General features: G+C 41.1%; 1 protein-coding gene across 3 annotated transcripts in view; it reads left to right on the forward strand.

The window, feature by feature from the left end:
- LOC106636987 (dipeptidyl peptidase 4 omega) overlaps positions 1-12,755 on the forward strand; it is a 211,792-nt gene that overhangs the window by 183,288 nt on the left and 15,749 nt on the right. For all 3 annotated transcript variants that reach the window (XM_089592866.1, XM_014349597.3, XM_014349595.2), the window contains exons 10-11: positions 6,932-7,157; positions 10,052-10,239. In XM_089592866.1, the coding sequence (XP_089448992.1) occupies positions 6,932-7,157; positions 10,052-10,239 (414 nt within the window). The remainder of the gene's footprint in view (positions 1-6,931; positions 7,158-10,051; positions 10,240-12,755) is intronic.

Genomic DNA, 12,755 nt, shown 5'->3' on the forward strand with positions numbered 1-12,755 from the left:
TGGGGGTGCGGGAGAATCTCGCACAAAGTGATTCCCTCTCTCAACTCCAAAACACTAGTTACGCGCAACAGCGGTGCACGCGATATTCACAAGGATCCTCGGGTCGTGGAAGCAGATCACGCGGGCGCCCACAGGGCTATATCGTACCCCTGTGCACACACGATGGTCCCGGGCCATTTATATCGGCGCAACTTGTCCACGATACGGTAGATGCCGAACAATTGGCCGACAAATGACCAACTGCGAGCACTTGCCCGACGACTTATTTGCGCATAATGCGAGCTCGGGTGGCCCGGTCTTGATTGTACCTCGAGTCATTGACGGAAGGGGGTCAAAGGGCTCCGTTGGCGCAGTGATTAGTTTGCGCCATTGTTCCAACTGCTATATGGGACTGAGAGCTACAGTGACATACCGACGACCCCACACGGATCAAGTAGTTTAGTTGTACAGGTATACGTACAGTATACACGTAAAGGGGCTAGCTATCGGAGAGATTCGAGTTTTTGACATGCTAACGAGTGTTATCGACGAGCGTGTGGCCACGGGGCATTTGTTTGCGAAATTAATTAGTCCGAGCAAGGATATACTATACACGTATAGACGTTTCGAGTGCACGGGAAGCCGATTACATAATACAACCTCGCGGAAAGGAAATTTCTCATTTTCCCCGTTTATAGAGTAAACCCGGATTTGATGGAAACAATTTTAAATGTTTAGGCGTACGCGGATCCATTACATTTGCGTGTGCGCGCGTGTGTAAAACCTTTATCTCTTTGGATTGTTCGACGGGACGATCGCACAGCTCGAACCACTCGTTCAATGGAGCGTTGGCGAACTCGATCGGTTTGTTATTGAAGTTTAATTGAAACGCAGAGTCTCCATTACCGCGTTAATAATCGATCGCAACGCAGAGAGGCGGGGGGGGTGGTAAAAGGATCGGTCGTCCGACGGGTGGTATCGATTCGATGTGATTGAATACTCGGGCTGCGATTGTCGTTCGCTCGATGGAAATTAGAAAAATGATGGAAAAGAAGACGTTGGGCCCTTCCTCATCCCTTTAAGAGGGACTGATCCACCTTTTATCATGCTCCCATTCATCCGGCGCGTTCCCACCGAGGCATAGCCCATATAATCAGGCTCTCTCTCGGTTTCCTCCGACCGAATGAAAAGTTACTCCATTAAGGGCCGGCTTAGCGGAATCCCAGTAGTGGCGGACGAGTAGTTACGTCTGATTTTTCTCTCCTCGTCCCGTGGCTTACTCTTGTTCGCTCGTGGCTTCGAAAAGAAAATCGCGGGGTAAAGAGAAAAAGATACCCCATCCGAAGACACCGGCTGTACGTACGTACAAAAGCTCAAGGGTGTGGCGATCGATGCCAGGGGGGGGGGAGAGCGCTCTGTTACGACGAGGTATTCGAATTCGCGGAATTACCTCTCTGCCTTCCTCTTCGAAAACTTTCGGGGGCTTACGCGGCACCTATTCATGAAACGCATAACTCGGGTGCTTCTCCCTTTTCGTGGAAGATCGAAGCGATTGCCGAGGGAGGAGGCGAAACTATAGCGATCGGAGGAGCAGGTATAGGGAAATAATTAATCGACAGTTTACGGGGAATTAAGAAATCAGGGAAGTTGGTTGCAGCGACGAGGTAAAGTTTTTGGAAATCAGGGGGTGGTCTGGCGATACGTGTATAACACAGGCACACGCGGTGCTCGGGTGAAACTATCGACATTGATGGAAGAACGAAAGAAAGAAAAAGGAAAGGAGTTGTGGATCTGAGGTTCGTTTTATTGGCTTCGATTTTTAAAACTGCACATTATCAGTTTACATACTAGTAAATCTTAAAATCATGTATCACAGGTGAATTAGTAAAAATAAGACGTGAAAAATGAATAATAATTTTTATTGGTACAAACGGGAGTGAGAAATATAAATGAAAAAAAAAAACAAGCTAAAATTACTAATAACAATATGTGGAGAAAGAAAGGGAAAGAGAGAGAGAAAAAATTAAAGTAATAAAAGAATGGCTTTTATTTATTCGTGCAAGTCTTTGCTCTGAAAACCATACCATCACTCATCGCGTGTACTGCTTTTCTCCGAAGCATCAGTACTTTTTCATTTCTTCAAAAAGGGCTCTATAGGTACAGAACACGAGTGTATACCTCCCCACTGTATATTATTCAAATAGCAAAAAAGTGCGAATAAAAGCTTATGAATCCTTAGTTTTACGAGCGCAAAGTTTACGATGGATAAAACCGGTGCTATACGTGTGGCTCTCGCGTCCGTCTCCCCGGGGAGTACATCGTACATTATTGTTTTTATTCCCGTTACGTGCGATGATTTCTTATTTTCCATTCGAGCGCGATCGCGAGACTCTCATCTTTGGAGGGAACGTATACACCAAGCCCAACAAGTATAAGTAAATGAAAAATTCAAGGCGGACACTCGCGCCCTCAATCTCGAGGCCCGAGTAAAATCCGATGCTCGGAGCAAGGAAAAAACAGCAGCAACAGCGCCACTCGACGTGAATCGGTCCCGCGCGGCACCGCAGCATCGAACCGCTCGATTACAGCCCAAGGCACCCACTGCAATCGAGCCACGTTGCCATCCCCCAGCTATACGTATAGCCGCTAAATTGCAGCGAGCGACGCATTCCCCCCGGAACAGAGAAAACAGGGGAGAGGGCACACGTATACGTGTACATATAGAGGAAGCGCATCCCAACACAACGTGTCCGTGGCTCGCTCATCCGGTCAAGATCGATCCATTGACGGAGCGATCGATCCCTCGCACCCGGGGCTGAATTAGCGCGTGGGCCCCGCGAATTAATCCAGCCTGAATAAGAGTCATCCGTCTTCCGAAAGCTGCCGTGCCGGCCAACTTGCCCGCGACTAGTCCCCTCGGCTTCTCCCCTCCTCTCAAAACTCCAAGGCCATTATCTCTTTTGCTGCGCTGCCGGACCCCCCCCCCCTCCGTCTCCTCTGGTTCTCGCTTCGCGCACACTTATCGAATTACCCGGAGCCGGGCTCTCTCTACCGGAGAGCGTCTTTTTTTCCACCCACGAGCGCGTGTATGCTCAAGACAGATGCGTATCGGGGTAGCTTCGTCGTCACTTTCCTCCTCCCCCAACCTCTTTCTCCGAGCACTGTCACTTGCCACGCGTCTCTCCCTCCCTCGTTCGCCACCTCCGCAAATTGTTTCGCCGCCGAGGACGTACTCTGGCGCTGCCACGTGGAAAAGATCCTGTAAGGAGGTAACGTGTGTCTATACGTGGGTGTGTATAGATGAACAGATGGATGTGTACAACGGAGGTAAGGTGCAAGAGAGAGAACGTACACGCCCGGGCGCTAAATCCAGATAGAAGGCCCTGTCAGATTTTTCTTTTCCCCGTCTCTGGGCGCTCTCTTATCGACACCGCGCGAAAGTGCGTATGTAGCGGGAGGTGCGCACTGCAAAAAATGGGACACGATACGTGCGATAAGTCGGATTTGTACAGCTTTGATCCTCGGTATACCTGTACGTACCTCCGATCGTTTTCATTAAAGGCGAGCCCGCACCTACACTCCTACCTTCGTCCGCGGCTGATTTGGCGACGCAAAGTTACGCAAAGACAGACAGGCGTCATCTACGACAGACCGCTATCTCGTCAGACTCGAGTTGTAGTATATGTAACTTACCCCCGAGCTATACGGGTAATTCCAAAGCGCACTCCCCAGTGAAGGGTAAGTGGTGTATACTCTTTCGCTTCCACGTTATTCCACGCTAAAACTTTCTTCCCGGCGAGATGTTCAGTTCTTGCAAGTTGAGGGGGGGGAGGATGGCAAGGAGGCCAAAGTCGCAAAGTTGAAGTAGCCTGGGCGCGCATGCACGGGAATTCCTCCCCGTAGACGGTGTACATGAATTGTACGCGCAGAAAAGTACAGCGGCAAAACAGTGGTTCAAACTTTGCGAATGCCCGGGCTATGTTGTATATAATTAAATGCCGAGGGGGCGGGGGGTAGTTTCTGTCGGTTGATGCATCGCCCGATTCGAGTTGGCGCGTTACACAATAATCGGCCTTTGAAGTTCGCTCGCGTATGGTGGGGGAAGAAAAAAATGATCGAGAAAAGTGATTGCGTTGCGCTTTCGATTTTCACGGCACAGTTCGAGCTTTTGAATTAACGCTCGGAATATTTACCACTCGTTTGTAGATCGACGCTCGCGCCCATTGGGGTTGTTTGACGTAACGAAACTCTTGGGTGAAATATCGATGGAAAAAAACGAAAATGCACGATGTGAGCTTATATTTTCAAGTAATGCGCGACGCCGAGTTACTTTTTGTGTCATCCCGGGAATGGGGTGAGGGCGCGGACAATGGAGCCGAGACGCAGCGTACGACCGACCGACGGAGAAAAATTGCATCACGGAGCCGGGGCCTCTAATAACAATGCCATACTCGCGCTCAGCCAACCAAATCGAAAGTTATCTACCTACCAGTTGAACAAAAGCGCGCTGGGACATACTGCACGTCCCTTCATTTCAATACGGAGGGGGAGGAGAAGTGAAAAAGCGCGGGAGATATTGCGAGCACAATACCCGTACGTGGCGACAGAGAGAGAGATATATATGTATAGCAACGGCGAGACGACCTATACTCTCGTAACGCTCGGCGCCCTTGAAATACGCTAATTCGCCCCTGCCACCCCCTCTGGGGTCTCTTTTTATTTGCCACCCTCTGGTCGGGCCAATAACATTTTTCATTTCTCGCGCGTCTGTTTGCTCGCTCTGGCGGTTTTTTTTTTTTTCTTTTTTTTTTTTGACGCATCGCTTTACACTACAAACGCTCACAATGCGATTTCAATGATAAAAGGGACATCGGCTAATTATGAATTTACGATCGGAGCTCTGCACGACGCTTCGGCAAATGTTCCCTCTCGCGCGGTAATCTGTTGCGGGATTTGTGACTTTAGCTACTTTATGGCGTCCGCTCGTGTACGCGTGCACGTGTTTGGTTGGCTGTAAACAACCGGCAACAGCGATTGGCTGTGTATTCGCATTATTGATCAAATTAATGGTAATGTTTGTAAAAAGCTGTCCTCGGTTTCCATTACAAAGAATCATGTGGCTAATAATTTTTGGAGCTCGAGCGCTTTGTAGGGTAATGTCTCATTCTCCTATAACAACTGTTCAACAGTGCGAACGAACATTATACTGATCGATGCTTGATCGATTTCAAATGGAAATTATGACTTACAGAATTTTTGTATAATTATTGTAATTGTAGAAATTATCGTGATTGGTGTACGTAATGCAGACATTGTACTATTAACGCTATACTCTTTCTTTAAGTAGTATAACCCGAAAATGGTCAGCCCGTCTTCTAGTTGACTTACTTTCGCTCTTCCACATGCTCCGACTACCGTCTTGGAACTCTACCTTCTGAATCCTGCGTATTACTCGTAAAATAACTCTATTACTAAGTATTTTTGACCTTCTGTATATTTCGATCGATAAAATTTTTGTTTCTGTGTACGAGTACTATTTTCACATTTTGTATCAAAAAATTACATGACGACTGTGCACGGCTGATTCTTCCCTCGCTTCGCTCAGGCAAAAACTCTTACTACTCATAAAAAAAAAATTACTCATTTAGTATATGAGTTGTGTAATATATTACTTCGTAACAATCGTATTCGTCGATATAAATATATTTCGTGTACTAAACATAAATATTAAACCGTTAACAGAAGACTAATCTAGCTTTCAGAAGAGTAAATTGCTTTTATACGGTTACCTATTTACATGCTGTTTTTGAATTCATTCAAACATGAATGAAGTATTAAACCATTATCAGTAGTAATAACTCACTATGGTCAGGCTAGATAGACTTAATAAACGAATTATGTTACAAGTCGTTAAAGCTTAAACATAAGTTTTTATTATAAACCTTTTTTTAGTATATTGAATATGTTTATAAAAATATTTGAAATATGTTTTAAAAGTTAAACCATTACCATAAACCAAGTCAATTTTCAAGTAGTACTGCCGGGAAATAGTCAGACATTGGCATAATCAACTTAACGCAATGGGTGATAAAAATCCATTTATATACTCCCCATAGCAATAAAAAAAGTAATCACAAACACATTTCCATAAATTTTTCAGTGGTAATATCCAATAATGGTACGACGTTCTCTGAGCTCGCGTAAATGGATTATATCGATCCCCTTGAATGCGATTATTAATGAGCTACTTTTTGATGTTTGTTATTGCTTTTAGCTATTAAGATCTTTGTCAAAAGAAAAAAAAAATGTTCTTACTATTTTGTTTGTTACTTTTCTTTTTGAAAATTCGGAGTGATAATTTCGAATGTGCTATATACTCGTAATTAAAATTTTATGAGTCGCAGGAATACAAAATCCTAAATATTTTTTTGTTTCATCTTATACTTTTTATAAAAACTACGATATTTTATAAAAGTAAAATTATACCGCAAAAGCGAGAGAGCAGATATAGAGATGTATTAGAAAGGTACCAAATTTTCGTCTGACATTGAAAAAAAAGTAATACCTATCCTACGTAAAATCTGAATGATAACTAATTGAAGTATACTAAATTTTCCACGAACATCAAGTTCGTACTTTTATTTAATCTGAACAATACTTATTGTCTTCAATAAGAAGTTGCTGTACAAACGAAATGTTAAAGCGTTGTTCCGTGCAGCAATTCTAACTCTGCGGGAGAAACTTTTTCTGAAACCGTAATAAAATCCATGTGTTGTACAATTTAATGTGACCAAATGATGTTTGAAAACCTTAAGCTATAGCTGTATCTCTCGCTTCTGTACTCGAGTTTCGAGTCGCATTGTGTCAACCGGAATCCGAGATATGGAATCTACCGATGCCGTAACATTGTTAAAAGGCCTTTGACGACCATTTGTGGTATCTGTGTTCGCAGGTACTATCTGGCGACGAGTGAGCGGGACCCAGCGCAGAAGCACTTGTATCGGGTCTCGGCGCTGGATCGGAACCGGGGCAGTCCCGATTGTCTCAGCTGCAATATCAAAAGCGAGAACGATGGCAGCTATTGCCTCTACAACTCGGCGGAATTCTCCAAGGACAATTCGCACTACGTACTCACGTGCGCTGGACCCGGAATCCCCGAAATTACCATCCATAACAGGGTAAGCCCGAACACTTGCATGACTCTTCACCCACGTATGAGTCTGCGTATTTGTGCACGTGTGCAAGCGTATGGACCTTGCATTCTCCGTTGTTCCAGACTTGGCTGTACCTACTCCGCGGAATTCACTGCTTTTCAACTCAAAAGGAAATTATGGCTTTCACTACGTTTACTTTTCGCCCTAAAGGAGATTCGTTGCTTTTCGCTTTGCGTTGACGAAACAAAAGATTCTCGAGCATTAAATTCAGTACAAGGGCAAAAAATTCAATTGCCAAGTTTCTCACAAGAGATACCAGTATTCACGAACTTTGTTACAACTTATAAAGGATTTTGCCAAAGGAATCTCTTGTTTTTGCGACATAGTAATGATGTAAGATTTCAATGTAGGGACAATATACTCTTCTTGGGAAAAATATGAAATGCTGAAATTTTGGATTTCCATCGTTACTTTTACTTCGCGTTTATTCGGCCTTTGAGTTTGAAACGAAACGTATCATCGAGTAAATGTAAAATGTATGTATAAGAGCTTAAAACGTCCAGAAAAAAGAGAGACTAGTTTACCCTACTCGACGTCAGTTCCGCAATTTCGTCCTAAAAATAAATTCAAAGAGCTTAAACAGACTTTAAGCTTGAGATAATCCAGAAAAACTTTGAGCAAACTTTTTAAATTACGAGGTGTTAAAAAATGGGGCTACGCGCGCCGCAAGAACGAAAAAATTATTCATTCCCATCCCCTCGACACCATGAAAGAAGCAAACAATAGTTTTCCCGCACTCTTTTCTTTCCTCGTGCTGCAACAAGATCCCCCAGATTAGAGTTTCGCTTGTGATGCTTTTGTGAAATACATCGAAAAATAATAATGAAAAAAAAAATAAATAAAAATAAAATCCAAGATAGAGAAAAAAGGAGGAAAAATATTTCCCGCATAAAAACTTCCAATGTAAACACAGCTGTTTTACGCGAGCGTGATGCGCAGGAAGAGGGGAAGAAAAAAAACGCTAGAAAACGCCTTTGCTCGCTTTGCCCCCAACTTTCTTCCTGGAAGCGTTTATGAACCTCTGCGAGGAAAGGAGGAGGCGTCGCGAAAGTGGTCACGTAAAAGCTCTCCGAACGTGCCTCGATCGTTATACCACCCGGTGTAGCATCTGATCAACCCTCTGAGCTACACCGAACGCAAAGCCGATATGCTTGTACATACCTCTTTCGCTCAATTTTCAGTTTTCCCGTTCGCCCTTCGTACACACATTGATCCTCCTCCGGTGCACTGTGGTGGTGCGAACGCGAAAATAAAATTTGCTACTCGAGCGATCCCTATTAAATTCTGTTATCCCTAAAGTTGTTGTTGTTGTTGTTGTTGTTGGGATAGGTGTCGGTAGTTTATGGAGCGGCATGCCCCGGTGGGGCAGCTTTAAGCTTTTGCACGTGGAACTTCGCAGGTAACAGGTGCGTCGGTGGAGCTTCGCGTGTGATCTACGATGCGTACGTAAAAAGATAAGCTGAAAATGCCGGCCGGGCAAATATACGTGCACAGGGATTTTAGGAACGCACGAGTTTCGTAAATTCAATCCGAACGGCGAAGTGATGCGCGCTATTAGTTTGGATTTGCCTCGGGAGACCGACATTTCATGCGACTAGGGGCTGATTTCTTATTTTTTTATTTTTTCAAATCCAGACATGTCCCTCTTCTAGCAGATGTATTTGACTAATACATTTTAATTGTACATTATCAATGACGAGTTAATTTATGGAATAATCGGGCAGGCCAGTAATGTAAATCCATTGCTAAATTATTGATTGTAGCCTCTAATTAGGAATTATGAATCCTCGCTTTCGTTGTTTTAGTGATAAACGTATATTACAAAGGGTGTGGGGCGCTTGAACTGATAATAAGCACCGACGAGAAATAATAAGCGATAAATTCGTGATTTCAATGCCCCACCTCTTGTAATTAAAGTTTGTACAGAAACTCGGGCAAAACAAACTGTCATGCAAAACAGCTTGCCGTGCGCTCCATACAATAATTCAAACGAATTTCTTGTACCTCTTCGGCAAACGTGTCACGAGAGGCGAAAGGAAAAAAACATTTTCCCCGTTATTAAATACGTATCGACCCCCTTTTCGTCTACCAATTGATTTTGCCTCAGACGAGCCTGTGTAGATACATACACGTATACGCACTCGAGGTGCCAATAACTTTTTTCCCCGATGCTCGACCAGTGTGCAACGGAGGCCGACAGTATTGCGCTTTTTCACGCGTTTAAATATTGATACACGCCCGCACACGCCTCTGTTTGCATTTGACGAATCATTCAGCTCGATCCAAGGGTGTGGGGTGGATGAAATTCGAGGTGACACGAAATTTTCGTATTGTACGGGGCGTCGAAGAGGCGGACACGTTTTTGCCCGAGCTGCTGCCTCTCGGCCAGCAGCTACGAATTAACCACCTTTTTTTGCATCCAGCGTGCTAACTATAAACAAACGCGCTTTAATTTCAAACTCGCGCCTCTATTGTTTGTCGCTTTGCGCTTTTGTTGTACGATTCGTGTGTTCCGATACTATTGCAAAGGCGAAAATTGAAATTTTTAAGAATTTTAAAAATGATTAAATGTATCAATTAAATATCGCATTTGCTGATAAAGGGAATGTAAGATGATTCATAAATGCATTTGCTAATGGACAACGAATAATACACGATACGAACATTGGTTGAGGTCTAGATCTCTATTTGTATGTATAGCTTTTAGTAGGGAGTCGAGCTTGAAAAATTCGGACTTGCAGTGAGTTTTTAACAAAAATATTCACCGAAAAATAAAAGTAGCTCATAATAAGCCTTTCCTAATTTAAAAAATAAACAATCTTCTTCCTTTTATTCAAGCGAAGTATCGTTACTTTCAGAATTCAACGAAATTGTTTACGTGGGAGAGCAACAAAGCCATAGCAGAACTCATCGCCGAAAAGGCTCGTCCAATAGTCAAGAGGTTCACAGTGCCAGTGCCTGGTGGTTTTGAAGCTCAGGTCAAAATGCTTTTACCACCGAACGCAGACTTGTCCGGAAAAACCAAATATCCCATGCTCGTTTATGTGTAAGTACGTTTACTACGACTAGATGTTAACTTTTTTTTTCTTTTTAAACACCGTTAATATCATCGATACTATACTAACTTTAAAACATTAAACGTTCACTTATTTTTGTTCGTTAATACTTTTAATTTCCACATAAGTACATATTGAACAAAAGACTAAGAACTAAGAATAATATGAGGTATGGCTGACCAACAGTATTACGATTTGTTAATGGTCATCCATTTGACTATCGATGTTGTCGACAGTAAAAGCTAATAGCTTTGAAATTTCAAAAAATATAAATTCAATACCTGCAGTAGTGATAACTGATTATAACTAGGTATAATTATCTCAGGTGAAATTGAAAATACACACTTGTTTCAAATATGTCAATCATGGGATGTACATTAAGCACACTAGACCAAAAAAATAATTATTTTTATAGCATCAAGATGTTACTATTTTTTATGATTAAAAATTTTTTCAAACCACATCGAGATAGAATGAAATTTCATTAAGTAGAATTTAATAAATGTGATCAGTACTTATAACCAATTACGGTTGAGCGTCATATTATCTGTTCTGGGTGCTTTGGGCAACTCTTGGTGGTGCCAAAGCACACCAGAGAATGCGCGTTCTCAATCAAAGCAACTTTGAGGAGCTCTGGGTGATCCGAAAAGGAAAGTTCCGTAATTAGCTGGATTAGCATAACGTGATTTTCATCCAATCACAGCACCCCTCACCGATTTATCTAGAGCTACTTAAGTAAACCGAATAATTGACTATTATCAGTAATATTTACTAAAAGTAGTTAGGCTGTTATGTATTTAACTCGTACAACTCATACTTTTTTAAAATCAAATTTTGTGTTGATTCAATTCATTGAACACAATAGAGCTACAAATACATAATGGATCTGCAGGTTAGTAGTATTGCCTAAAAATGGTCAGACGAACACTGAACCAAATATTTTCATATTAAAATGACTGTTATAAAATGTATGACAAATCAAGTAACAGATAAAACGTTTTTTTTCTTCTCCAAGTTTTTCAGTAGTGTAGTATTAATATTGTCAGACGTTACTTGGGATGAAAAAATACAAGTATTTGATTTTGAAATTTGAGAAATTTAATATTTACTTTAAACAGTCAAGATGTTATCTATGTAATTCGTGCTATTGTTATTATTTTTTAATTCAAATTTTCTGTTCACTCAATTATTTAAATATAATAGAGCGATCAAGAGCATCGTGTATCTGCAGATTAGTAGTATTGCCTAAAAATGGTCAGACGGACACAGAACCAAAGATTTTCATATTAAAATGACTGTTATAAAGTGACTGACAAATCAAGTAATAGACAAAACTTTTTTTTTCTTCCTCTTCAATAATTTTGGTAAGATAGTCTAAATATTGCCATACGTTACGTAAGATGTAAAAATACAAGTATTTGATTTTGAAATTTGAGTAATTTAATATTTTCTTAAAATATTCAGAATGTTATCTATTTAATTCGTGCTATTGACATTATTTTTTAATTCGAATTTTGTGCTAATTCAATTCGTTCGATATAGTAGAGCTATCAAATGGATCATAATCTGAATGTTAGTAGTACTGTCTAAAAATGGTCAGACAAACACTCAACCTAAGATTTAAATGTTAAAATGACTTATAAAGTGTATGAGAAATCAATTAACAAACAAAACTTGTTTTTTTAACATTTTCAGTAGTATAATCTAAATACTGTCAGACATTACTTATGGTAAAAAATACAAGTATTTATTTTTTAAATTTGAGTAATTGTTGTAAACATTATGAACATCAGTTCATTACAATTAATATTGTAGATGAGACAATGGAGCTCTTCGAATAAAGTTTGAATGAAATAAATTCTTGATGATCTAATCGATATCTTCAGTAGTAAAAACTGATTGTGGTCAGGCGAAATATCATATGTACTTTTTGAGAAATTACATTTAAAAAACCAATTAATAGTTATTTTTACAGTGATATACTGTAAAATAATTTTGTTAATACTATGAAAGAAATCTCATAAACGAAACAAATGAGAACAATTGATGGTAGCAAACTTTAAAAGAGTTATTATCCTTGTTTTTTATTTTATTTTATTATTATTTTTTTTTTTTTTTGCAAACATTTATACTTTATAGCATGCCTGACAAAGTTGTCCGAATAGAAATTAGAGCAATAGAAATAGTCAATAATGTTAGTACAAACAACTAATTGTAGTCAGACATCACTCAATGCACTAAAATTGAAGTAACAAAAGAACGCGAGTTGTCTTTGACAAAGAGGAAAAAAGCTAAGACTCTACTCCTTCTCTCGTTGTTTTCAAAAACATTCATACCCATGCAAGATAAGCTAACATCTTACATGCCAACAAACAAGGTCGAGGCACTTTTTTTGCATGTTCGAAGCCAGCTTCCTCCCTCCCCCCCCCATCCATTCTCCGCAACCACTGCACACTCATTCGCCGTAGTATTGTGGTGCTGAAACTCAAAGTTTCGTCTCGAAGGC

Source organism: Copidosoma floridanum, unplaced genomic scaffold, assembly GCF_036245765.1.
Source record: "Copidosoma floridanum isolate Cflo_tuat_1 unplaced genomic scaffold, Cflo_Japanese_pri ptg000019l, whole genome shotgun sequence".
NCBI classification, from domain to species: Eukaryota; Metazoa; Arthropoda; class Insecta; order Hymenoptera; family Encyrtidae; genus Copidosoma; species Copidosoma floridanum.